At 53.6% G+C, this 26187-nt stretch overlaps 1 protein-coding gene across 3 annotated transcripts; it reads right to left on the reverse strand.

Annotated features, from left to right (window-relative positions):
• Positions 1–24850, reverse strand: PAX6 (paired box 6). Of its 3 annotated transcripts, XM_069015900.1 has the most exons (15): positions 24702–24850; positions 20668–20783; positions 18148–18290; positions 14640–14716; positions 14248–14302; positions 11987–12111; positions 11351–11481; positions 10095–10310; positions 9382–9547; positions 4821–4979; positions 3920–4002; positions 3500–3650; positions 3261–3376; positions 1108–1258; positions 1–253 (listed from the first exon to the last, which is right to left on the reverse strand). In XM_069015900.1, exons 4-15 carry the CDS (start codon positions 14686–14688, stop codon positions 168–170), a joined length of 1488 nt encoding a protein of 495 aa, XP_068872001.1. In that variant the 5' UTR covers positions 14689–14716; positions 18148–18290; positions 20668–20783; positions 24702–24850; the 3' UTR covers positions 1–167. The 3 variants fall into 3 exon arrangements, with proteins under 3 accessions (XP_068872001.1, XP_068872000.1, XP_068871999.1); XM_069015899.1 differs by lacking the exons at positions 11987–12111; positions 18148–18290; positions 20668–20783; positions 24702–24850 and having other exon boundaries at positions 10296–10310; positions 14640–14678; XM_069015898.1 differs by lacking the exons at positions 11987–12111; positions 18148–18290; positions 20668–20783; positions 24702–24850 and having other exon boundaries at positions 14640–14678.
• Between the last annotated feature and the right edge of the window lie 1337 nt (positions 24851–26187).

Raw genomic sequence — 26187 nt, forward strand, 5'->3', positions numbered from 1 at the left:
TATAATGCCTTCAGTGTACAAAGGTCCATGTGAAAGTCTTTTCCATGTGTTACAGCATAGGGCACAGTTGCAGTACAGAAGTACTCTGAGAGCCATTCTTCCTTTATAAAATACTGCTGAACATCCAACTGTTGTCCATATAGTCATTTACGGAATTAACACATGTTTTACTGTAATCTTGGCCAGTATTGAGACATATCAGGTTCACTGCCAGGAACTTGAACTGGAACTGACACTCCAGGGGAAATGAGACCTGAAAATTGAGAGGGAAAATGGATATTTTAGTTTTTCTGTACATAGCACAATTTTTGCTTTACAGTTTCACAGATTTGAGCTTGTATTCCAGTAAACATTAAATCTCACCATCCATGGGCCTGTGGAATTGGGGGTTGGGGAGTATATATATTTTTAAAACTAGGCACATCTCACTGATTGTTGTTATAAATAAACTGTCATGCTTTGAGATAAACGCCAGAGCCTCAGCTTGTTTGTATCAGTTGAGAATTCAGCCCAAAACACACTGAACAGTTCTATTCTTTTGAAGAGTGTCTGTTTTGTTCCCATTTATGCTGACACTTGCCCTTTCTACCCTGATTTGCCTTTTTTATGCATGGGCTAATATTTCTACAGGTTCCCTGCCTCTTTGATGACTTCAAGTCTTTAGCAATAAATGACGTCTGACATAGACACAATAAAAATGTGCCCAGTCCTGCAAACACTTTCACATACCCTTAACCTCACCAGTGTGGATGTCTCTGCTGAAATTTAATGCTGAAATAAATGCTGATTTAGAACTTAATTATACAGGGAAGATTTTGAGGGATGGGGGGCTCCCTAGAGAGCTTGCCCCTGTCCTGCTATTTCAATACCACCTCTGTTAATCATCTTTCTTTCCATCTAGCCCTCCAGAAGCAGCTTAAAAATCAGAATTTTTGCTCTAGTTTGCAAGGTTATATATTGTCATCTTCTGTCTGGTATGGCAGCAACAGAGAGACCTCCCCCAGTGATGGGGAGAGACTTCTCACAGCAAATACATGTGAAAAGCCTGGTGGCTGGAGCGAGGAAACCACGCCAGCAGGAAGGCTGGGGGAGCATGGAGCCACTCACCTGTGGAAGTGGTGCCAGAGGTGCCCATGGGCTGGCTGTTCATGTGTGTCTGCATGTGAGGAGGGGTGTATGTATCATAGCTCCGTCCATTCACCGATGGACTGGTGGGCAGCATGCAAGAGTAGGAGGAGGTCTGGCTGGGTACCGGGGGCTGTGGGAGCAAAGGACAAAGTATTCAGTGTCACTGGAAGTAAAGACAGCATCACTTTCTTCGGCATGGACGTGCCAGCCCTCAGAAGCAGCGTGCAGCAGCAAAAATGAGCTTCAAGTTTCAAATTCAGGGACCCCAATGTAAAGACCTAAATAGGAGCCCAACCAAGCAGCCCCTTCACGGAGGCTTTTGGTCTAAAAACCAACACGGACGGTCGCTGGTGCTTTTCCAGACATCCTTGGCAAGCAGATCCCTACATCTAGATGCTGACTGAGTTGTTACATCCCTAAGCCTGAGTGCTGCCCTCGTTTATACCCATGTAAAAGGAAGATGTCTCATACCATTTGCAGCCAGAGACAGGGTCAGCATCTTACCTCACACTTGGTGCTGTAACTAAAATTACTCCACGGAGGAACACAGGCTGGTCCTGCACCTGCAAGCCTGGGGCACATACACACGGACCATGCGTGGGTTGGGGGGACCAAGGCTCTGAAGAGGAATCCCCAAACCCACACATACATGCACACTGATCCCCATCAGAGCCAGTCACCCCAAACCCATGCCAGCAACACCTCAGAATAGACATCTCCATTTACCTCAGATCCAACCCCTAAAACCTGATTTGCCAGAAGGGGCAGCAGCTGGGGGCTGAGGGATGCCACAGAGCCAGGGAGGGACCAAGCAGGGGCATTGCCTACTTCAGGCTGCTGGGTGACTGGGGACCAGGGCAGCCTTGACCCCGGGAGGCAGCAAGGAGGCAGGAAGCGGGATGAGTAATTCCCACTCTGAGCGCACGAGACCCGACACGTCTGCACATATTTCCTGTGTGCACATCCCTGGCACACACCATCTCCAGCAATACTGACAGCCTCAGTTCCTGAGCACGCATGCTGGGCTTTGGGAGAACCAGCAACGCTCCCTGCATCTGCAGGGAGATGCCAATGGCTCGGCTGCCCAGTCTCCCTCTCCTACACTGCTTCCCTGCAACAGTGACCACGTAGGCAGCGTTTTCCAGAGGGGCTCACACGTGCTGTGTCCCTGCCCAGGTGCCCAGTGGTGAATCAGGGCCCTCCTGCTTTCCCAAGGGTCCCCTCCTGTATCAGCCTTTTGATCTTTTGTCATCTGCTGCCAGCCCACTGCCGGGAACGGCGCCGCCAGCCTCCAACGTCACGAAACAGCAACCTAGCCAACATCATTTCTTTCCATAGACTTGCAAGACTCTAACTTTATTTGGTTAATTTTGGTTCAGCAATTAGTAACATCGTAATTGCCGCAGCGAAGGAGTCAGGCTCTCTAATCTGCTCGCCTGTCTCTAGCAGTGGTCAATGCTGTGCGCCTCAGACAAAGCTGTAAAACTCCCGTAATTGGCCAGCACCTTCCTAGGCCAACCCCACCATTAAAAAAGGAGGAATTTTGCATCTGAAAGGTCTATAGAAACAGACCCCAAAGGAATAGATTTCTTCCTAACCCAGCTGGTGATCAGCTAATGCTTTCAGGCATGAGGATTGACAGCTCTTGCAATTCTGGCTTAGCTGGCATAACCACTGATGCTAATCACATCCTTCCCTCTCTCAGGTGTTCCTAATGTGCTGCTGCCACGTTACCTACACCCAGAAGGTCGGATCCCTCCAGCAGCTTATTCAGGCAGCAATTTCCACAATATGGCATCAGTGAGTTCCAGAGGTTAACCACATTTTTTTCCAAATAGCATTTTTTATCCCAGATTTTTTGCCTTGCAAATTTGAGGACTTTTCTCTTTCAAAATCTGGGGAAAATGCTTGTTGAGCACCACATCTTTCAGTGCCCTTTCCCTTCTGATTCTCCCAAATAGGTCAACTTTCCAGATGCCAAGGAAGCCTTTGGGTGCCTGTTTCCCTGCAGCATGGTTTGGGTCCACAATCCCTCATCACGCAGAGGAAGGGCCCCCACCCACACTCCCACACACCCCAGGGGCCACCGAGTCCCGAGGGAATGTTGTGCCATGGTGTGGCACTGGACTTACTTGCATAGGCAGGTTGTTGGCCATGGTGAAGCTGGGCATGGGCGGCAGCGCGCTGTACGTGTTCGTGAGCGCCGTGTCCGTCCTGCCCAACATGGAACCTGATGTGAAAGAGGAAACTATAATAGAATAGACAGATAGATGGACACATTAGTTTAACCACAGTCACAACTGGCAATACAGTCTCAAGAGTCTCATTTTCCCCAGAGGATGGATGGACGTGAGCGGGTTGATGGCATTACCGGGGGTGGTTGGTTGTGGGATCGGCTGGTAAACGCTTGTGCTGAAACTACTACTGATGGGAATGTGGCTGGGAGTGTTGCTGGCTTGTCTTCGCTGGTTCCTCAGCTTCTCTTCCCTTCTCCATTTGGCCCTTCTGTTGGAAAACCACACCTGGAAATACAGCATTTGAGAGACGTGAGTGACCTTACAAGGACTAGAGGCACGGGGCCTCCCCCACGTAGCTCAAGGCCATGGCTTGCAGTGGAGCAAAGCAGCGGGTGAAAGCAAAGCCAGCTGCTGCTATTTTCCTGAAAGAGGGATATGGGCAAATACCTGATCATAAATATGGGTTGCCCTGTGCTTTGATAAGCCAGGAGTAACAAAATCAGAATGGTAATAGTAAAAACAATAATAGTTATAATTGCAGAGCAAATCACTACCTGTATCCTTGCTTCAGGCAGGTCTATTTTAGCAGCTAGTCTCTCTCTTGCAAACACATCGGGATAGTGGGTCCTCTCAAATTCTGTAGAAGAAAATAGTCTTGCATTAGTTGCAGAGTTAATGCAGCTTACTGTAAAATCAGAGTTGTTCTTGCACTGCCTGTGCTCTAAATGCTCTTAAAAAGCATCACTGTAAAGGCAAAGCTGAGCTTTCTGTCTGTGTGTTAGGATGGAGGACGCCTTGCCTGCTGGGGAATATTGCTATGGGGATGGGCGGGCTTGGGTGCAATCTGCATCTTTCAAGAAGCAGTGAGGGCTTCTGCCTCCACTGAGGGGGTCCCCAAGGCAGCCCTGACCCTGTCACCACGAAGCGAAATGGCACTTCGCTAAATAACAGCGCAAAACGAGAACAGAGCTCTGCAGCAGGTCAGAGGCGAGGTGCGCCCAGGCCAGTCAGGGAAAAGGGCACCTGCTCCCAGCCCCGGGCAGCGACAGCACTGGGGATGAGGAGCGTGTGTAGGGACAGGCATGGAGGGCTCTGCCAGCTCCCTGCCTGCCCTCACCTCCCTGGAAATGCAGCCTGGCCAGGGATGCAGCCCAGCGGACAGGAGGAGAGTTCTCCCGCAGAGCGCAGCCCGGGGTGCCACATCGGTGTTTCGGTATGATCTGTGCCCTGAAGACCTTGCCTTTGAAAACCATTTTAACAGCTTTTCAGGGCATACCACGGCCACTAATGAATATTTGGAGCTCCGTGAATAAAAGAGCATGGAGGGAGACACAGAGTTTAAATATATACATATATATAAGGCACAGGAATGCTGTGCTTACATTCAGCTGTTAACGTAGTCGGGGCACATTTTGCTTTTCTCTCCTGCTTCAGCCATAGGAAAATGTCACTCACCTTTCTCAAGGGCTTCGATTTGCTCTTGGGTAAAGGATGTCCTATTTCTCTGCAGCTTTCTTTTCAGCTGGAGTCTCATTTGGGCCTCATCTGAATCTTCTCCATTAGAGCTGATGGAGTTAGTGTTTTCCCCTCCTCCCTCCTGTTGCGGACAGCCATCTGTGGAACCAAGAGTCAGAAAGTGAAATGCAGATACCTTTGTTTTAAGATCCCTATCAGAGAAATAACGCAATTGGAAACAAGTTCAGCCATGTTTGCTGACACCCTCCCTTAAAAATGTCTCAGGTATCAAAGCAACACAGCGCTGATGACATGGGTAACACAGAAACATTTCAGTTTCCAGCCTTATCGTAAGCATCGGAGATGAGGAATTATGATCACCTGGTCTTAATTTCATTTTGTTTTCCCTCTGGAATAAAACCTGCATAAAAATACTTTCCCCTGAAATTGATTCTTTCCATGAATCCCTGCTGGAGTGCCATGGCAGTCTCCTCTGTCTGCTGCATTTATTTACCTATTGCTATATTTAAAATAGTGATGTTCAGTATTTCAGATTATCTATAATCAGTAATTCCTATCTAATCAATTAGATGTTGATAGGTTTGCAGAAAATGCTATTAAGAAACCAAACCAAGCTTGTAATCTTTTTAAAAAAATATTTATCCAGTTTTTATTTGAATTCTGCACAGTCAATTTCATTTTAAAGGTTGTGAATTTAGAAGTGCCTGCATTGTTCTGCAGTTTTATTCAACTATTGTATGAGTGTGCATTGCCTTGACACCTATTACTGAGCACAGCTGTAATTATATCATCACCAAGAACAGGCTATAATTGCTGAAAATGGAATTTTATATTTAGATAAAAGGACTGTCCATTCTTTGTAATGTGTTGCACCAGAGAAAAGTAAGATTTCTTTTAAAATTTTAACATGTAATTTTAAAAGAAATAGTAGCGAGTTCACTAACTAGCTAAATACGCTGTTCTGCAGCTGAACGTTTGGCATATCATTTAAGTGGTCCATTTTTAATTAGGGCATTTCCACCACTTTTAATGTAATTTCTGTCATTAAACAGGGGAAAGTTTCATTGTGCTCGGTGCTCGGGCAGAGGCGGCTGCGGCCCGGGGCCGGCTGGTGTTGGGGGGCTCCGCGGGCACCCCCGGCTGCCGGGGCCGGAGGGACGGAGGCTGCTGGCGAAGCAGAGAAGTCGTTGTCCTAAATGAGCTCTCCCTCTCCTTTCAAAGCATATTTTTCGAGGCGTTTTGATGTCGCATAAAGAGGGAGCCGGGGTGAGGGACGCATGGGCTACTTATGCTAATTCCCTTGAAAAGTTACGCCAAAAATAAATAGCGACACTCCCGCGACATCCTTTAAATATTGTGGGAAATCAACTTTAAAGTAATATCATTTATAATCGGCGAACAATGGCCCTGGTCTTCAAAGCTCGGGGGGAATTGTGACAGGATCTGGTGGGACCCTTTCAACCACTTTGAAATGTTTTAAAACCCGAACTTTCTCCTCCATTTAAACACAGGGATTCAGCGGCCGTGGTCACCATATGGGCGGCCGCAGCCCCATTGAGGCGGCCGGCGGCGGGTGAATAGCGGGGGGGCGGGGGGAGCCGCCTTTCAGGGCACACAAAGCCCCGGGCCCGGGGACGGCCGCCGCGGCGGGGCAGCGCCCTGCCAAGCGCGGGTGGCAGCGCCGGGGGCCGCGCCCGCCCGCGGCGGGGGCCGCGCTCACCTCCGCCACCGCCCTCATCCATCACTGTCCGCTCGGGCCGGGCCCGCAGCGCCCGGGTGCCGGGGGGGCGGCCGGGGGGAGCCGCCCGGGATGGCCGCGGCCCCCCGCGCCGGGAGGGCCCCGCAGCGCGCCCCGAACCTGCCGGGGAGCGGAGGGAGCCGCGGGACCGCTCCCGAACCGGGCGCCCCCCTTGACCCCCACCCTTTAGCTCCAAACTTTTGAGGCCATACTTTTTTGCCACCCCGTCTCCGAGTGGTCCCAATCTCCCCAAAATCTTTCAGCCAGCTGAAAGTTTCCCCCAAACTCGCTTATGGTCATTTCCAACCCCAGCCTGGACAATTAAGATATCTTCTTTTTAGACACACACGCCTTTTTTTTTTTTTTTCCTTTGGGTTTTGGTTTTGTTTTTTGTTTTGTTTTTTGGTTTTGTTTTGTTTTTTTTTAAAGCCCCTAAAAGGAGCGATCTCAATAGGGCTGTTCCACCTTCCAGACCTAATCCGTAAGAAAGCAAGTGAATGTCCGTCCCTATTATCCTATAGCCAGACCATCTGACGCTGGGTATAGGATTTGTTTCCCGGAAAAAAAAAAAAAAAAAAAAAAAAAAGAAAGAAAAAAAAGACGCTGGGAAATAAAATCATTCCTTAGTTTCTTAGTGTCTTAATCAGTGAGGCGGAAAACAAGCAAAAAAAGATAGCAAACCAATTGCAGCACCTCTCAGCTATAGAGCCGGGATCAAAACATTGTAGCATCTGTTGAAAGAGAAAGTGTCTAAATCCTATAGAAGGCTTTAGTCTTATAAGAGAGGGAGGGGAGAAAAAAAGATAAGAAACAGTGTCTCGGTGATCCCTAAAACCACTAAATCACTGGAGAATTTCTCCCGGATAGAGATGTCTCTTTTTGTTCTGTCAGCCCTCATGTATCCATTATTTTATTCACTGCTGCATGGCGTTTATCAGATTGAGACCATATTTGTACCCCTCTGAGACCTAACCTCGCCTTATGCTTTTTGAGTAATGGACTCTTAAAATCCAGTAACATACCCCTGCAAGGGAAAAACATTAGAGGGAGCATGAATATTCCAGAGGAAATCCATTTTATTAATTTTAATTTTGCCATGCGGATGTTTTAAGTGCCTGCCTGCCTCCCCCTCGCCTCTGCTGCCCACGCACACACGCGCCCCCGGCCCGAGCCAGCCCTGCCCCGCACCGCTTCATTTCGGATATTGCGATTTAGGAGAGGGCTCCCCAGGTCCTTCCTCCCGCCGCGCACGCTCCTGCCCGGGACCCGCGTTCCCCTGCGGAAACTGCGCTCATCCCCACACCAGGGGAGGGGGCCACCACTGGCCCCCAAAGAGCCACCGACCCCCCCAGCCCCTGCCTCCGGCACAGGCGGCTCTGCCGCAGCTCGGGTGCTGCCAAGGACCGCCGGCCCCACGTGTGCCCGCACCGCACCCGCGCAGGGGCTGTGCCTCCGAACACCGCTCTGCTGCGGGGAGCCCTAAATTTCTCCATTTAATGCCTTTCCCAAGAAAAACATAGAAACCGCAAAAGCACGGCCCGGCGGGAGCGGAGGGCGCTGGGAGCCGCGCGGGCGCTGGGTGCGCTGCCCTCCGCCAGCACCGCCCCGCATTCGGCTCCCGGGCGCGGGGCAGCGAGGGAAGGGCGCCGGGCCCTGGGGCCCGCCGAGAGACCCCGGGCCGGGCCAGGGAGCCGCAGGTAGGGGCGAGGCGAGGGCGGCTGGCGGCAGGAGCCGCCCCGGTTCCTGGGGTGGACATCGGGCAAAGCAAAATGCAAAAAGAAAACCCCACAACAAAAACCACCAAAGTGGGGGTGGGAGAAAGCGAGGGCTCCGCTCTATCTTTCTAGTGTCCTTCATAGACTGTTTTCTTCTCTTAAAACTGACATGTCTAATTGGCAAGCGGTGCCATATCGTGTCCAGAGGTCTCCTGTGGAACATTTCTACAGCTGTCTCCTTCAACTAGACGCTTATTCATGTCGCCTTAATGAGAAACAAAACGATCTCTAATGAGCAATTACATAGCGACAGAATTGTTCCCATAACAAATTCTTGCGTGTGACAGAAACATCCTTTGTACCAGATATTCCGCACACTGTTACTGATTTTTTTTCCTTGCGGGGTGAAAACAAAAAGCAGGTTGTTGTATATAGACACCTCTTCTAAAGGAATGACCAGAGCCAGGGAGAGCCGAGCCTCAACAGAGCCCGTATTCAAAAAGAAGCCATTAACCATCTTAAGTATGTAACGTAACATCCCATTATCCTTCATATTATCCCCTTGTCATTCCTACAACAAATACCTATTAATCTTCAGGATAAACAGTTTTCTATATTTACAAAGTTGTTTCGGGTCCATTGAGGAGGAATTACAATCAGCCCTACGGAGATAGTTACCGATCGCCCAGGCTTTGGGGAGAGATCCCGGCGCGGGAAGGTGGCCCGGGCAGGGAGCGGGAGCCCTAATTACCGGGTGATGGGCGAGGTTAAGGCTCAGCCCCGGATCCCGCCCGGCTGCCGGCACCGCAGCTCGGCGGACGCGGCTTTGGCCGAGCGTATGCTGCTGGGTTCCGCTGCCCACCGCCGGGCCGAGGCCGGGGCTGGACGCTCACCGCGCCGCCGGCCCCTCACCCACCTGCCCGCAGCCGCCCAGGGAGGCGGCGGGACGAACGCCCGCCACTCTCAGCCCGGCGGCCCGGGACGGGGCAAGATGGACCCGCGTCCGGGCCATCTCCGCCGGACGAGGCCGAACCGAGCCGATCCGGGCCGCCCCGGGCTGGGGAGCGACGACCGGGTTGTCCCTTACCTTGTGTGGGCTGCCCAGGTACCGAGGTGCCGGGATACCAGCCGGGTCGGGTGCCCCAGGTCCCCGTCTGCCCGTTCAGCATCCTTAGCTTGTCGTACATCCCGTCGGCACCCATCTGTTGCTTTTCGCTAGCCAGGTTGCGTAGGACTCTGTTTATCGACGACACCTGGAAGGCAAAGGACAGGAAAGGCAATGGTAGTGCGGTAGCGCGCTCCCCGCCAGCCATCCGCGCAACCCCCGCGTCCCTCTGCGCAGCGGGCGGCTCGACCTGGGCGCAAGTCAAGGCTTCCCTGAGCGCCGGCTGCGCGCTGCGGCCGCCCCGCACCGCCGAGTCCCAGCCGCCCCGACTCGCTCACTGCTGGTGGTTGTGGTGGTGCAAACAAACAAACAAACCACGGGGGAGGGGGGGAAAAAAAGCAAAGGAAAAAAAAAGCCCCAAACCCAACCCTGCAAAACCAGAGTGATGGCTTCGACTGATGCTCGCAGTCCTGAGGCGCCAGGCGCAGGGGTGACCCGCATATTGCTTTTTATTTTTTTCCCTCCTTAAAGGCATTTGTCAGATTCTGTATGAAAAAATGCGTCTGACCCTGCCACATGCAAATGATGTGAACCTGCTATTCTCTCCTCTGATACCAAAACAAAGGAAGCAGAGGCTCGCTACGGCTACCCAGCATTGTACACAGCACACAGGAAGGTTTTTTTCATGAACTTACACTGGGTATATTATCGTTGGTACAGACCCCCTCTGATAGTAATCTGTCTCGAATCTCCCACGCAAAGATGGAGGGGCACTCTCGTTTATACTGCGCTATTTTGCTTACAACTTCTGGAGTCGCTACTCTCGGTTTACTACCTCCGATTGCCCTGGGTCTGATGGAGCCAGTTTCGTAATACCTGCCCAAAATTTTACTCACACATCCATTCGACACCTGGATAGGGAAGTGGACAGAAAATCACATTATTAATAATTTCAAGACAAAAATAAAATTGTTTAAGTATGCATTAAACAATGACAAGCTTACGTTTTGATTGTCCAGCACTTGGACTTTTGCATCTGCATGGGTCTATAACACAAAAATATACCTTAAATGGTATGAGAACTTACTTAGAGAGTCTTTTTTTTTCTTAAAAAAAAATTACATTCGTGGCCCTACCCTCTACAAAAGTGATACTTTAAAAACATTTGGAAGAAAAAAAAAATCATCTGGTCAAAATGTAATTCTCTTAGTATCAATGTTAAAATACGCCTTAAATGCGAACAATAGGTAAACCAGACTAGTCTCCATCCTTCTCACTGCTCTTAGCCAAAGGACTTGCGGGGGAAGGGGTGAGTGAGGGGTTTTCAAGACCTACATTTACAAAATACCCCTGAACTGCGCCAAATTGCATGAGTGTCCGTAAGGACAGATTCCAGGCTAGAACAGCGTGGCTTTGAGGGGGGTTCTTTTTTCTCTCTCCTTTTTTTCGCTTTTTTTTTTTTTTTTTTTTTTTTTGGGGGGGGGGGGTATTGTTTTGCTTTTTGGAAGAAAAAAAAAAGGTAAAAAAAAAAAAAGCAGTAAGCCACGCCAAATGCATACAGATATCACAAAATCATAAGTAAATACGGGGGGGAAGGAGGGAAGGAGAGGAAACTGAAATTATGCCGAGCCGTATAATTCAGTTTATTACAGCAAACTAACTGTAACGACAGCACAGGTTATCACCGGATGGAAATAAGGGAGAACGAAAAGTAAAAATTTAAATATTTTAAAAGGCATATATATATATATACGCATCGAAAGGTCTATTTGCAGCAACAATCAAGCAGATGGATCGTTTTATTAGGCTGGAAGGCGGGTGGTGGTGGTGGTGGTGGTGGTGGGTGGGTGTGGGGGGGTCGCATTAGCGCCCGGGCGCCCGGCGGTGACACAGCGGCGCTGGAGCGGAGCGGACGGAGCGGTGGGAGGACGGGGGGCGCCGCCGCCTTCACCTGCAGGATCCGGGAGATGTCGCAGGGCCGGGCGCCGCTGTGAGCGAGTTCCACGATCTTCTGCCGCGTGGAGTCGGGCAGCGGCCTCCCGTTGACGAACACCCCGCCGAGCTGGTTCACGCCGCTGTGACCTGCGGGAAGCACAGTGCCCACCATAGCACCCTCCGCTCCCGCCCGAACCGCGCAGCCCCCGCCGAGCGACCGAGCGCACCGCTCCCCTCCGCCCCGCGCAGCACCGCCGCTTCGCTCCGCTCCGCTCCGCCCGACCAGGGCCGACCGCTCCCGACCGGGGTCCGGCCCCGGCCCCGCCGCCATCCTCTCCCTCTGCTCCCCAGGAGCCATCGCGGCTCCAAAAATGCGTCCTCGGCGCACTCCCCGTCTGCGTCTGCGAAACCCGCGGTAGCCACAAACCCCGAAACCCAACCCAAAAGCCCAGAATATTCCTGGCTGGATCTCCTTGGGTTTCTCCTTTGCTTTGTCTTTTTCATTTTTTTTCCCCTCCCCACCAAAAAAAAAAAAAAAACACAAAAAAAAAAAAAACCCAAAGCCCAAGCCCAAGCGAGCGTGCCTGCATCCGCACAGCCGCAGCTCGCTTCGCCAAAAGCAAAGCGAGAGGCTGCCTCGCCAGTGCCCAACCTGAAGCTCCAGGCTTTGGAAGGTCTCCCTGGAGAAGCTCTGCTCTACGCGCTCTCCGCTCTCCTCTCTTTGGAGCCTCCTGATAAATTGACTCCAAGAGCCCAGGCTTCTTAGCAATAAATAAGCTCCAAATATAGAAGAGGGGGAAAATATGATGAGCCTCTCTGACATTTGTCTTTAAAATAAAACTAGCTGCACGTCAAGTTTGAGCTTAATTTCTGGAAATAGGCGGAAGTCGCCCCGGATCATGCATGGAAGGCTAATTGAAAAGATCAGTTGGAGCACTTGTGGCAGGCGTGTCACTTTATGACAGTACTCTGCTTTTGAAAATTGCATCGTCACGACAAATAGTAGCATGATAAAACGACCCTTTCTGTCCGCATTTGGATATCACTCAGACTAGATTGAACTCTACTCGCTCTCCCTCCGAGGGAGGCTGCGGTTTGCGGTAGCCGGGGGCTCTGCGCGGACACACCGAGGGGGCGCGCTCCCCGCGCAATGGATTCGAAGTGACATCGGGGCTGGGGAATTTGCCGCCCCGGCCCAGCAGCGCGGCCGGAGCTGCGACCTGCGCTTCCCACCGCGGGGAGAGGAGCCCCGCGTCCCTCCCCGCCTGCGCCCCGGGGGACGGCGGGCTGCGCCCCGGCGGGCGGGCCGGCTCGGGGCGGCGGTGGGCGGCCGGGGGCGCAGTCCCGCCGCTGCTCCCCCCGCTCCTCAGCCACCGGCCCCCTCGTCCCCGTAAATGCGTGCGGGAGGACTCTCGCCGACATAAAAAATGGCAGCGGGGAAAGCAAAATCAAAGTTTCACTTAAAAGGTTAAGCCTTAATCATTATATAATTTCCCTGGAGAGCGGTGTAGATCTCGCCCAGTGGCAATGATTATGCGCCTTGTATTCTATTGCTAGTCATCTAATAGGAAAACATATGGTGTCAATTTGGATGCTCTGCACCATATACACCCAGGAGTTATTAACACAAAGCCTGAAGAGCCCGCCGCGACCTTTAAACAAAATAAAGGCTTCACCCGAATGATATCTTTTCTGCGTTTTGCAGTGGCGATCCCAAACGGCCGAGTGAAGGCATTCCCCATTACCATAAACCCTCGGCACGCCACGGCCAAGGCCGGCTGCCGCCGTCCTTGCGAGGTGCAGGTAAAACCCTCCCCGGGCTGCCCAGGCTCAGATTTTGCTCGGGATAAATTAAAATACATCACACGGAGACGCACGCAGTGGCCCCGAAAGATAAAAGAAGGACAAAACCCCCACAAACTAACAGCAAAACAAACCAAATTAAAAAAAAAAAATCCATTAAAAAAAAAAAAAAAAGGCAAAAAAAAGCAAAAAGAAAGTGCTTCACGCAAGGCGTATCTGAGAAATCCCTCTGTTTTTCCGGATGCTTCTCACAAGGGGGGACAACTTATTAACGGGTTTAACAGTGGGATGATAAAGGGCTCCCGGACCCGCGCATCCCCTGTCAGGTTCCAGAGGAACACTGGGGTGGGGGCCGACCGCTCCGCGCAAGGGCTGCGCAACTCGACCTGCGCTCGTCGCCGCCGCTGCACGTGCAGAATAAGAGGCCCCTCAGTGCGTGGAGCCCACCCCGCGGAAGATCCGCATCCCGAGCAGATGGGACCTACTCCGGACGGGCTGGGACCTCACCCCCAGTCCCTCCGACCTCCGCGCAGCCCCTTTCTCCGGGGCCTAAAGAGAGGCCGCATCTTGCCGGCCACCACACCCGACGCGCTCTCCGTGTGCTCCTGCCTTGTGCCAGCGCTTTCCACTCTGGGAAGAGCGCAGGCCTATCCACGAGGTCTTAAACAACAACAGCAACCCCAACAACACCACAAAAATGCCCCCCCCCCAAAAAAAAAATTAATAATCCACAGAGACATCAGAATCGGGAAGCAAATAAATCCAGAAGACAGCGAGGAAGTGCATCTAACACTTAGTGGCTTTTTTCTGCCCAACTCCCACTGCAGAGAAGGTAAGGACGCAGCCAGGTCCTGGGCCACGAATCGGGCCTGGCCCAGTGGCCGGAGAGCCGCGACAGTGCTCTCGGCCCCTTCCCCGCCGCCCACGGAGGTACCCGCACCCCGACGGGGCGGGCGGCACTCCCGGCCGTGCAGGGCCCCGCTCCCGGTGGAGCCGCCTCCCCTCCCGGCCCGGCGTGAGCCCTCCGCCCCGGTCTGCCGGCCCGCTCCTGCGCGCCCGCGGCCGCCCCGCCTGCCCTCCGCGGCCGCGAAGGGGCGCGGAGTCACTTACTGTTCTGCATGGTGGGCTGATAGAGCAGTATCCCACGGGGGTCGCCTATAGCAGTCTATCAGTGACAAAATAGGCGTTAATCAGGGGAGGCAGTGCACACAGTTAAGCTGCAGAGAGGCTAATATCTCACCGGCTAACTTTGTTATCTTAGGCATCTTCCCCCGATTAGTTTAAGGATTTGGGGGCTTTAATACCTCAAGGCAAAAATGTACATATGTATCCCTAACTCGCAGGGGAAAAAAATTAAGAAAAGCAGCCCGCCAAGTGGTTTCTCGTTTTAATTGCATGCAGGTGGCGTATTGCCTCGTCGTTAGTGCTCTTCGCTGAGGTGGTGTATTAAGTGGAGCGACAACAATCACAAAGAGAGTCCGAAGTCATGTTTTTAAACTTGCCTGAAAGCGGGGTGGACTGTCCTCTCATACAATTTAGGGACTCGCACATCTGCGTGTCACTAGTTAAAGTCTTCCCTCTAGGACAAAGCAGAAGAAGTACATTAAAAAGTGTGGAGCGACGCCGGGAAGGTGTGCGGGGCGGCGGGACGCGGCCCGGGGGCAGCGCAGCGGAGCGGAGCGGGGCGGGCGGCGCTGCGCGGGGGCTGCGCGGGCACCGGCGGCGAGGGGGGGATGGCGGGGGGAACCCTCCGCCGGCTGCCCTGCGTGTTAGGAGCGGGGCTCCATTTTTACCTCCGGGTATTTCCTCGAGGTTTTGTTTTTTTTTTTTCCCCTTTCCGCGCGGCACTAGCAACTTTTTCTCCCCCAAACTCCCCGTCTTGTGATTAACTTCTTTTTTGGTCTTTAGATCTTCCCCTTTTTCACTGTACTGTGACACACGCTGTCTACCTCGCCTCACTGCTTTAAAAAGTAAGAACAGGAGGGGGTGAGAACTGTTAAACAAAGCCTACAGAAAGCGAACAATGGCTTCCATTCTGCTCCTCTACCCAAACCCCGAGTGCAGAAACCCAGGCTCCTTAACCAGCCGCGCAGCTTCCCAACTCAACGGACCAACAACCCTCCAACTTACAAAGAGCAGAGAAACAAGCCCCTTCTCCCTTCATTAGTGCCTGCCTTGACCCAGCGCCTGGACAGTCCCCAGCGCCTTCCCCCCCACCCCCCCGCTCGCTCGCTCCCTCCCTCTCTCCTTCCTTCCACTACTCCCTCTCTCCTCCTCTCGCCACCTTCCTTCCCTCCCTCCCTCCCTCCTTCCCTCTCCACCCCCGCCACCCCCCGGCCCACTTATTTATTTATTTATGCGTCCCCATGTATTTATTTAAAATCGTCGCGGGTGAAAATGGAAAAGTAATTTCTCGTTATAAATATCTGGCGGTAATTGTGTTACTGGTGCGAGTTGTTAGGGGTTGTAAAAAGATACAACAGCTCAGTGGGGTGCTCAATTGGGGAGGGACAATTACAATAAAGAGCCCATTCAAGGGGGTTGCAAAAAAAAAAAGGAGGTAAAATAATGAAATAGTCGCAGCCTTCATTTTCTCTCCCTTTTTTTTCGCCTAAAAATACTCATTCTCTTTCTTTTGCGCCTATAATGAATATTAATTTTACTCTTCCTGCATATGATGGAGAAATCAAAGAGGCACGTTTCCCCATTCAGGACTAGCCATGGTATAATTTATTAAGTAGCTTTTAGTAATCTTAAATCCATAAAAATAAACATCAAACAAGTACTTTCTCGCAGCATGAAGACTTTAACTGGTAAATATTTACTGCTCTTTGGAGAGCTACCTGATTAGCAGCAGAGCAAGCTACACTGTACTTCAATGGAGATGTGGTGATATCTCCTTCAGCTGAACTGAACGTGAAGTCATCCCTTTAATACACCGAACACGTCTGCATAGACACACACCGAACGGGAAACACACTACTCCAGACACAATTTCCTCCCATGTTTCATGCACAAATCATAAACACGGGGCCTACGGGGTGAAAGAAGCCCTCCAAAAAGGCACCAGCAAACTTCCAGCTCTCAGCTCTGCCCGCACGGACCTCAGAAATGACACTGAGTGGGTTTAAAAGAAAAGAACGGGGAAAAAGCAGGAAGGAAAAAAAAAAGCCACGAAACAAAACAAACCCAAACACAGCCGAAAGCGGTTTACAATAGAGGGCGAGGGTAACCAAGGTCTTCAGCAAGGTAAGAGGAGGCGTGGGGCAGGGAGCTGCGTGTCTGCTCAGCAACTCGCCACCGCCTCCAGCCAGCGGCCGGGCAGCCCCGGCCAGGCCCGCCGGCCCCGCAACACGAGCGCGAAATCGCCTTCTCCTGCCGTGCCCCGCACTCGCTGCTACCCCGCAGGACCCCCGACACCTCCGGGCCCGCGGGACGCGGCCGGTTCCCTCCGAGAACTGGGATGCAATTTGCCGTGTCCTAATAGGCCGGGCCTAATCTGCAACTCGGTTTTTAATCTCGAAATCTTCATATAATCTCATGGCAGAGAGCATTTTTTTCCCCCTCTCCCGGAGAAACCGTAATTAGACGTTAAGGGCAAAGTTTCGCGTTCCCGGAGCAAACGTGAAAAAGAAAAACGAATCGGTTTGTGATGAGTTGCTGGTGAAGGTCAGCAGCTATAAACATTTATTGTTAAGGCCCACTTTTATTATTTTATGCCCCTAAAATGGAGAAGATGCAGTCACTTTTCTTCTCTAGTACGTTGTTGTCGTTTTCCAAAACAGGCTCTGCCAGGTACATTGAATCAATTCGAGAAAGTTTGTTTTTAAACTTTCAAGAAATTATTCCTGCTCTGCATGCCCATGTAAACCCTCCGTGCAAAGCGTTACAAGGTTAAATTCAAACCCAGATTTGTTTTGCAATTGCACTTGCGAGGAAAAAAAGGAATCAAGTTTATTGTTGCCCTTCGCTGGAGCAAATATTATTTTTTTTCTTGCATGGTGAAGAGTTTGCAACTTTTTAAAAATAAAAAAAAAAAAAAAAAGAAAGAAAAGAAAAGCTTTGCTGTAGTGAGGGATTGCAGAGGTGGACCAAAGGGGCTCTTGTAGAAATGAGAGATGTTAAGGGTTTTTAAATTAAAAAACAATTAAAGCATATCGATTTATAGAGGGAGTAAAAAAAATTTCCCAAAGCCGGAGCACGGCGAGCGCCGGTGCCGAGCAGGGACGGGGTGGTGCGGAGCGGCCGGCGGGGCCCGCCGTGCTCGGTGCGGGCTGCTCCGCGCCCCCGGCGCTTCTCCCACGCCGGAGCTGGGAAAGTTGCCGGCACTAGGGACAAGTTGGGAAGATCCCCGGGTGGCTGATTAAAGCTGACAGCCCTTCAGCTCCGCTCAGCTCCCCGCCTGTACCGCGCCTGGGAGCTGACTTGGCCTAGGATATGGGTTATTTTTATTTATTTTTTTTCCCCATGCAACTCTCCCGGCCGCTCGCTCTGTGTTTTTCTCTACCATCAGGGGTGAGCCTTCCCTAACCGAGACCGCAGAGCACAAAGCAGAAGTCAGGGACGGGGCCGCCCCGGGGGGCAACGAGGCGCCGCTTGCCTCCCTCTCTCCCTCCCACGCGGTGTGGCGTGGGGCCGGAGCCCAGCTCGGGTCCCGCCGCCCCTACGAGCCGGGTACCGGCAGCATCGGCACCACAGACACCGGCACTTGTGCTTTCCCTGACCAGCAAACGCTGCGTGGGAATTACTGCTGCTGGTGTTGGCATTGGTTTCCGAGTCAGATGCTTTAGCTTTTCCAGAGGACACGGGCTTATGTGAAAGGCAGAAAGTTTGTGAGCTCCTGGGCTGGAAAGTTCCCTGGGAAGCTCTCCGGAATGCAAATGGGAATATGAGAGTGAGAGAGAGAGAGAGAGAGAGAGAGGGAGAGAGGAGGGGTGAGAGAGAGAGAGCCCTGCCTAAATATTAAAATGCAAGGAGGGAGAAGTTGGGAGAATAAATGAACAGACTCACCTTTATGAGGCATCCTGTCTTGTTGTCAAAGCTCCTGTCAATAGTTTAACAGCGCACTGATTTGAAATGATGGTGCTTTAAAAAGAGTTGCCAGCAAAATAGTTTTTCTCCACTGAAGCTGCTGGTTGTGTGATCTTGAATTCCTGGGAAGGAGACAGAGATTGACAATAAAATGGGCTGTCAGTGACTGGAGAGCGAGAGATAAAAGAGTGTGTGAGTGAAGTGGGGAGAGAGAGGCAGAGCACACCTATGCTGATTGGTGATGGTTCAAGTGTATTAATGTGTGTGTGCCTTGGTCTCTGCCTCGCCTCCACTGCTCTTCACTGGCCCATTAGTGAAGCCTGACCTCTGTCATCATCTTCCAGCAAAACACTTCCTCCCTGCGCCCGGACCCGAGCGGGAAATGCGGCGGAGCCGCGGCCGGCGGTTCAAACCCACTAATCACTCCGCAACGTGCAAACGCCGCCCGCTCCCACCCGAATATCGCCGTATGCAAAGCGCCGCCAGCGCCTCCCCGCCGCCCATTGGCCGCCGCCGCCCGCCCCGGCCCAATTGGCCCAGGCGTTTGAATATGAATGCGCAGGGCCCGCCGCCGCCGCCCGCAGCCCGCGCCGGCCCCGCTCGGCCGGGCCGCTCCTCCGGCCCCGCTCCTCCGGCCCGGCCCGGTCCCGCTCGGCCCCGCCGGCCCCGGGGACAGCCGCGTCCTCAGGTCGGGCTGGGGGAGGGGGCCGCGGTGGCGGTAGTGATGGCGGAGGAGGCGGGGGGGGGGGGGAGATCAATTTGCATTTAAACAGTTCGCTCCAGTCCGACAATGGAGATAAGGGGAAAATAACATTCAAATGGTAAAGACATAAATATTTGGGAGACAGGCGCTTTGTCAGCGGTGAATCGCCCGGAGCTCCCCGAGGCCGCAGCCCCCCTTCCCCGCTCCCGGCTCTGGGAGCGGGAGGCTCTGCCCGGCCGGGAAAGAGCAGAGCAAATACACCATTTACTTTGTGTATTGAGGGCTCTTGTGAAAGGCCCTGAAGAGTCCTTTACCAAACACTCACCAACTTCTCCCACGTGCCATTTGTTGACTAAGGGCTGCCGGTCTGATTTTTTTTTTTTTTTTAAAGAGATGCCACGGAGGCGTTGGAGAAGGGCAGAGCCGGGCGCTGGGCAGTGCTGCCGCTTTGTGCCCTTCCGAAGAGGCTCCCCCCTCCTTCCCTCTCCTTTTGCAAGGGACCCCCTTCACTGGCTGCCAGAAACTCAAGAGGGAAAGTAAGTAAATGACTTTGCTGCTCTGACCACACACCACAAGTACATTTGTTGAATGCCGGACTATTAAGACACACCTCAGTAAACTCTAAAGCAACCCCTCAGCGCATGCATTTAAGGTTACACTGGGAGCACCAGTCCGAGCTCAGGGTGTCCCAATCGGTTATGGCGAGTGGTCCAGGGGGAGGGGGAAGGGGGGGTCTGCATCGGGAAAAACAATAAAAAAAAAGGCTTGGGGAAGAGAAGGGGAAGAAGGAGAAGAGACAGGAAAAAGAAATTCCAAGAGCCACCGCGGAAAGTGGAGAGTATGAACGCGCAAAGCATAAAATGAAGTCGTAGCCGCATACACTTGACTTCTCTTGACATGTGAAAAGTGCTAAAAGTCAAAGCTCATCAATAAAGTATCTTGAAATTGAATAAGAGCCCTGACAACCATTGCATTCTTAAATAAAGTACAATGAGGAGACAAACGACTCTGCCAAGGAGTTTGCATGTGAGTGAAAGGGCGCCTCAATGGGAGCGGGATAATGGGCTGCCCGGCCGTCATGCACTGTCATCCCCGGTCCCGCCGAGAAGCTGCCACCGCTCCCTAATAGCACAAAATGGGCTCTTAAGAGACTGCTGCCTGTCCCTCCGCCGCTCCCTTCCCTACCCTTCCCCCGACGCCGGGGTGCCGCGGTGACCACCCCGCTCCGCGCCCGGTGGGGAGGCCCGAGAGGCAGGGGCTGAGGTGGGCACCCTCCCCCCGGCCCTTTCTCCAACCTGGGAACAGCCCAAGCAAAGCTTTTCCTCGGAGGATGCAGGGAAGGCAGAGAGGCCCCGAGATCCAGCCGACTCCACCTGCAGCAGCGAGGGGCTCTGCCGCCTTGGTCAGGCCTAAGTCAGCCTGCGGGGCTTGTTTTGTATCGAGTTTTGTCCCGACACATGCGTTTTTATAGAAATGGAGCCGAATATCGCGGTGGACACACGGGCGCATTTGGGTGTGATGGGATCCCCCCTGAAGGTAAGGGCAGCCCGGCCGTGGGGCTGCGGGGCACCCCAAGGGGGGCTCTGCCAACACCAGGGGCTCGGGCAAGGACCTCCCTCACCCGGCAGCCCCCTGCTCCCCGCGCTCAACTCATCTACTTTTCCTCAAAACTTTTCCAAAGTAACATCTGCCACCAAGTTAACCTGCCCGTGGCCAGACATCATTCCAGGGGCGCCGAGGAAGATTTTCAGAGCGACAGAAGAGAAGAGAAACAAAGCCCAAAATGAAGTACGAACCTGTGTCCCGTGTGTCCGCCCTCCAGGGCCGCTGCGTCCCGGCGAGCCGTCCCGCGGAGCAGCCGGTCCCGTCCTAGTTGCCGCTGGCCGAGGCCGGGCGTCCCGCCGCACGCATCCTGCGGGCGAGAGAAAGAGGCTGCGATTTGTAAGCTCGCACCAATCTCGGAGGCTCCAAAGAGATTTTAAAACCCGGGATCTAGTCCTTTTTCTGGAGTGAAGTCAGTCGTGTCCGTGGCTTTTGATTTTTTTTTTATCCTGCTCTTTTTGTTGGTGGTGTTGTAGGGTTTTTTTCCCTGTTGCACTCCCTCTCTAGCAAATGAGCGTTTTTTTTTTTTTTACTCTTGTCCACAGGGCGTTAAAGGGGGGAAAGAGAAAAACCACTTTGTCCGAAATTGCAGGCAAATATCATTTTTACAAGCTCTCAATTAGCCATCCCTTGGATTAGCACCTTCTTACGCCTCCTCGCCAGAATAAAGCAGCCGTAATCTTGTTGCTATTTTCCCCTCGGGCGCCGCGGGCTTTGTGTTCCCTCCCCCCAAAAAAACTTTTAACGCCCCCACCCAGCCAAAAAATAAAAAAGCCCTCCCTGTGCGGGGAGGGGAGGGCAGGGGTGAGGCGGTGACGTCACGGCGGGGTGAGGGGGGGCGCCGCCGGAGCGGGAGCCCCGAGCCAAAGTTGGGAGGAAGAAAGAGCAGCGGGGCGGGACGGGCCGCGCGTGGGAGCGGGGCCGCTCAGCCCCGCCGCGTCCCACCGGGCCGGGGCTGTCCCGGCGCGGAGCCCTGCGGGGTCCGGCCCGGCCCCGCGCCGCCATTTTACCTCCGCCCGCAGCGGAGGGGCCGTGCGGGACCGGCCCCGCTCAGGCCCCGCCGCCGCCCCCGCTCCCCGTGTCCGCCCCCCGCGGGAGCGGCCGGCCCTCGGCCCCGGCGCTCCCGGCAGTCGTGCCCCGCCGGGGGCAGCAGGACCTGTCGGGACTGCCGTGCCTGGATACCTCCCAAGGAAACGCTTTGCTTTTGCTTTTTCCATCTAGCAGATTGCCACTCGCCGCTCTCCCTCCCTGCCCGGTCGGCCTGGTTTTCCTTTTCCTTCTTTTTTTTTTTTTTTTTTTTTTCCTCATTTTCTTCCGTTTCTTTTTCTTCTTTTTTTCTTTTTTTTTTTTTGAAAGTGAGTTTTCCACTTTTAAAATTACTCCGCTCGCCTTTGTAACTGGGGGAGAGGAGCAGCAGTGCTGTGAGGTGCTCCGCATTCCCGTCTCCCCAAAGCCCTGCCCTCCTGCAGGCGCAGACCGCCCCCCCTTTACCCTTTTCCGGAGCGAGGGCTGCGCCGTGGGACCCCGCGGCCGTGAGACCCCGCGGCCGCTGCCCTGGCTCTCGGCATGGACTTAGGCACTCTTTGAAGATTTCTACTTTAAAATCCGCACAGGATTAATGTAACTAGCATTTTTCTGCATCTGTTTTTTTTTTTTTTTTATCCCCCCACTTTTTTTTTTTTTTGCTTAACTATTCCAAACAAAAAGAAAAAAATGGGCGTAATATAAAACTGGTTTAAAAAACCAAAGGTAAGTAACTATTATATGTGGCAAGACGCGCCTTTTTGTTTGTTCTTCCTAATTAAATAATTTCCACTTTTTAAATATGATCTCGTGCCTGGGTATTGATTTGTATTAAACAGCAGCGTTTGCTTCCCTTTAGTATTTTGTTAGGTGTTGAAAGCAGAAAGTGCTGAGTTAGAAACTCCAGTATCGTCTCGTTGTATTAATATCTGGGCTGCAAACTACCTTTTTTAATACCCAGAAAAATGCTTAAAGTCCTCATGTCCAGTTCGGTCTAAAACTGAAGAGATACACAAATCCTGACGTCTTAGACTACAATGCTTTTGCCTTCAGGACACTTAATGCCTATTTGTATATGTAGAGACAGTGTTTGAAACCTATAATGCACAGGACACTGAGTTAAGTGGAGCTTTTCTAGTTTATAAACAATCTGCAAAAAGTTTGGAATCGATTTAACCTCTTTTATGTTGGCCTTTTGCATGAGGCACAGCTTCGCATGGCAGGCTAAAAGAAGGCTTTCTGGACCTTGCCGAAGTCGCTCTGAAACTGGAAGACGAACACACATCTTTCTTTACGAGAAAGCCTTTGATTATAAATATGGGAAAAGTGTCATGCAACCAGACTCGCTCGAAAAGCCTTCAGAAAAGAACGGGGGGGTGAAAGCTTAGCGCATCCTGACGGGCTTTTTAAATGCTATTGATTGGGACAAGCTGTTCAAAACCCCAGTAACAGTTAATCTGCCTGTTAATCAAGCCACTAAGGAGCTCAATGCGAGTTTTATTAGCAACTGGAGAACACAGGCAGCAGAAAGGATCAAAAGCCTACACCCTTGATATTTGTAAAACCAGGCTTTCCCAAAAATATATTTTCAATTACACAGTAATTCGGAGCTTATCAGGGCTCGTTCGCAGCCCCACGCAGATGGTTCCGCAGGCGCTGCCAAAGCCACGAAAGCAAATGAAGGAGCATCGCGCTGGCCCCGCTGAGGTGCGGGGGTTAAAAATAACGCGTTAAGGGGGTGTCCCGCTCTCGCCTCTCTCCCATCTAGGACCTTTCTGGCCTCCCGAATTAGCAGCAAAACCTCAACTTGGCAAACCACGAGGAACCGACAGAGAAACTCCTCATATTCACGTCAATTGTGTTATTAGGCTGAGGGGTTGAGGGCTCTTTTTCTTTTAGCTGGCGTATTTGATTTATCGCGGCAAGTTTGCAGGGCATATTTCCTTCTGCCCATCCTTTTGGTAGAGCCTCTCATTTAATTGCTAAAAAAAAATAGTTTAAATAGCAAGATTCATAATTTGGAGAGCCTAAAAGTTGGATTCAAATTAATTTAATGACCAGAAATATTATTATATCGGCTAAAATCAACATTTGATCTTGTCATTTTTTTAATGCATTCCGATTCCTTTATATGTCAGCGAGATATGCATATAAGAGACTATCTGGTCAGAGGTAATTATGTCACAGCTTTTTCTCGGCATGACAGCTGGATAAACACCATCTCCAATAAACATCTCTAATTAGGGAGGAGGATCTGAGATAGATGGTGTTTGATTTATTACTGAAGGAGAATGTCCATTTACCGGTATATTATGGTGAAGCATCACAGGGAGCGTTCCCACTAACGCACCGTAAGGAGTATTTGGAGATGCTCGAAGAAAGGTAAGCGGTGTTTTAGGTTTTACGCTGTTATTTTGTTTAGTGTTATTTCGGAGGAAGAACGGCCTAATTTATAGGGTACCTCTCTTTCCCACTGACGCCCTGATTTAGCAGACGCACCCAGGGCTAGGAAGACAAGCCGGAGCTTGGGGGCAGAGATGTGGTCGCCTCTCGGCGACCGGACCTTTCCAACACGAGCAGGGTAACCGAGCCTCCTCGGCGGCCGGCGAGCCGCCGGCGTTTCGCGGTGAAGGGTGGCTGGGACTCGGCCCCCGACGGCAGCTCGCCCCGGTTCGCCTCCCGCAGCCCCGCGGCCAGCCCTCCTTTGCGCGGCCCTCCGCGGAGCCGTGCGGCCCGGACCCTCCATGTCCCGCTCCCGTCCCGTCCATTCGGCCCGGGGGCCGGAGGCCGAGCCGGCCGCGCCAGGGCCCAAGGGGCGCCGAGCGAGATCCTCCAAGGGGCGCGGTAACCCGCGGCTACCCCCGCCACCTGAGACGGGTCACGGCGAGGGAGCGGGGCCCGGGTCACGGGGCGGGGGGAGGGGAGGGGGCCGCACCGCCCGCGCGGGGGGAAGTTTGGGAAACGGCTCCACCGCCGGCCACCCCCTCCGCCCCGGGGCGCCCCCTCCGACGGGCGGGCAGCGGCCGGAGCCTCTCCCTCCCACCCCTCCTCCCACCCCCACCTGTTGTGCGGAGCTCCGGCCCGCTCCCCTCGCCTTCTCCCCGCGGGGTGAGGGTGCCGGGGTCGGGGTGCCCGGCCCCTCCCGTCGGGCCGGCGGCCGGGAGCGGCCCGTGGCCGGGGGCGCGGGGGCGCGCAGAGACGTTACCTGTCAGCGGGAGCGGAGGGTCCGGGCGCGGCGGTCCCGCGGCCGGGAGGAGGTACCTGGCGGCTCCGGTCGCCAATTTCCACGCAAGAACCTGCCACACAGTTTAAATGTCAATGACAGCAAAAGAGGGGTGCTGCCTTTGCACTAACTTTCCCTTAATATCCACGCCAGCGCCTCCCCCATTGGCTGGGCCGCCCCGGTGACGTCACGGCGGACAGTAGTTAGCTAATGAGACATTTTAGGCGACACGAGCGCGAACGGCGCGAGCCCGGACACCGCCCGCCCCGTCGGTGGGCTCGGCCCGGCTCAGCTCGGCCCGGCCCGGCCCCGCCTCGCCCCACCCGGGGCTCGGCCGCGGGACGGGACTCCCTTGGACCGGACCACCCTTGGGCAGCGGCGGGGTCGTTGCCTCCGTCCCGCTGCCTCCCGGCAAACGGGGTCTGCGGCCCGACGGCTCGCCCCAGCCCAGCACTGCCGGCAGCCGGGCCTATCCCCGGCCTCCCAGGCCGAGATTTAGGCTGACGTTTGGCTTTGTCCCTTCTGAAACGCGCTCCGAAGGAGGGACACTCTTGCATGGGGAAAAGGAGGCCCCCAAAACCTGCCCCCGTGTCTCCTCGGAAACGCTGTGGCCCCCAAGCCCTCAGCTCTCCTGCCGGAGTGGGGTGCTGGCCCCTGCGAGACGTGAGGGCAGAGCGCGGCCCGCCCCGGCAGCCCGCCTGCGCCGTGGCACCTCTGCGGGTGATCGGGGCCCGGCGGGCCCTGGCCGGGCTCCCCGAGCGCGCCCTCTCCCATTAGAACGGGAGGGAGAGGCCGTCATTTGCACACACTTGTCAGGGTAAATAATTCATCAGCAAAGAGGCCCCCCCGCCGCCGATAGTTTTATTGAACTGCACTTAAATGTTTCATGAACCTGCCGCCCGACTGGGATGCAGCGGGGGCTGCCGGATCCATTAGGAGGGAGGCTCTGGCGGGGGGTGTGGGGAGGGCGCTTGGCGGGGTGCAGGGGTAGAGGTGCTGCTCCGGCCCCTGCTCCGGCTCTGCGGGTCAGGGACCCACCCGGGGCAGGGATCCCATTTGGATCCCGAGTGACCCTGTCCCTTACTTGGCCGGGCCGCGCAAGTCCCGCGCGTTGGCAGGTAGCGACGGCCCCGGGGGCGCTGCCAGGAAGGGGTTTCGCGGCGCGTTTGGAGCCGCTGCCATTAAGGGGCTTGCGGCTCCCTGCAACCCGGCAGGGTCCTCCAGGGAAGCGTTGGAAACACCACGGCTCCCGCCTGCTTATCTGGCTGTCAATAAAAGGAGATGGCTCCTAAAGCAGGGCCAGGTGCTGCCTCCCCTGCTCTCCAGCGCGCCGCTCTCCAGAAACTGCTCAGGCGTGAAGCCAAGTCTGCTTGGCCAGGCCTCGGCGGAGGCAGGCAAACAGCCCCTCGCCAGCGCCAGAGCGCTCTGTTTGCCTTTTTAACGCCTAAAAAAAAATAGACAGAGGGAA

The sequence above is a fragment of the Aphelocoma coerulescens genome, chromosome 5 (genome assembly GCF_041296385.1).
Source record: "Aphelocoma coerulescens isolate FSJ_1873_10779 chromosome 5, UR_Acoe_1.0, whole genome shotgun sequence".
Classification (NCBI taxonomy): domain Eukaryota; kingdom Metazoa; phylum Chordata; class Aves; order Passeriformes; family Corvidae; genus Aphelocoma; species Aphelocoma coerulescens.

Coding starts and splice junctions, on each gene's coding strand:
- PAX6 (XM_069015900.1), bottom strand. CDS start 14,688: ATGTGCGAGTCCCTAAATTGTATGAGAGGACAGTCCACCCCGCTTTCA. Junction 4,003..4,820: donor AATCGAAGCCCTTGAGAAAG/GTGAGTGACATT, acceptor TTTCTTCTACAG/AATTTGAGAGGACCCACTAT. Junction 1,259..3,260: donor CCAACAACCTGCCTATGCAA/GTAAGTCCAGTG, acceptor TTGCTCCCACAG/CCCCCGGTACCCAGCCAGAC.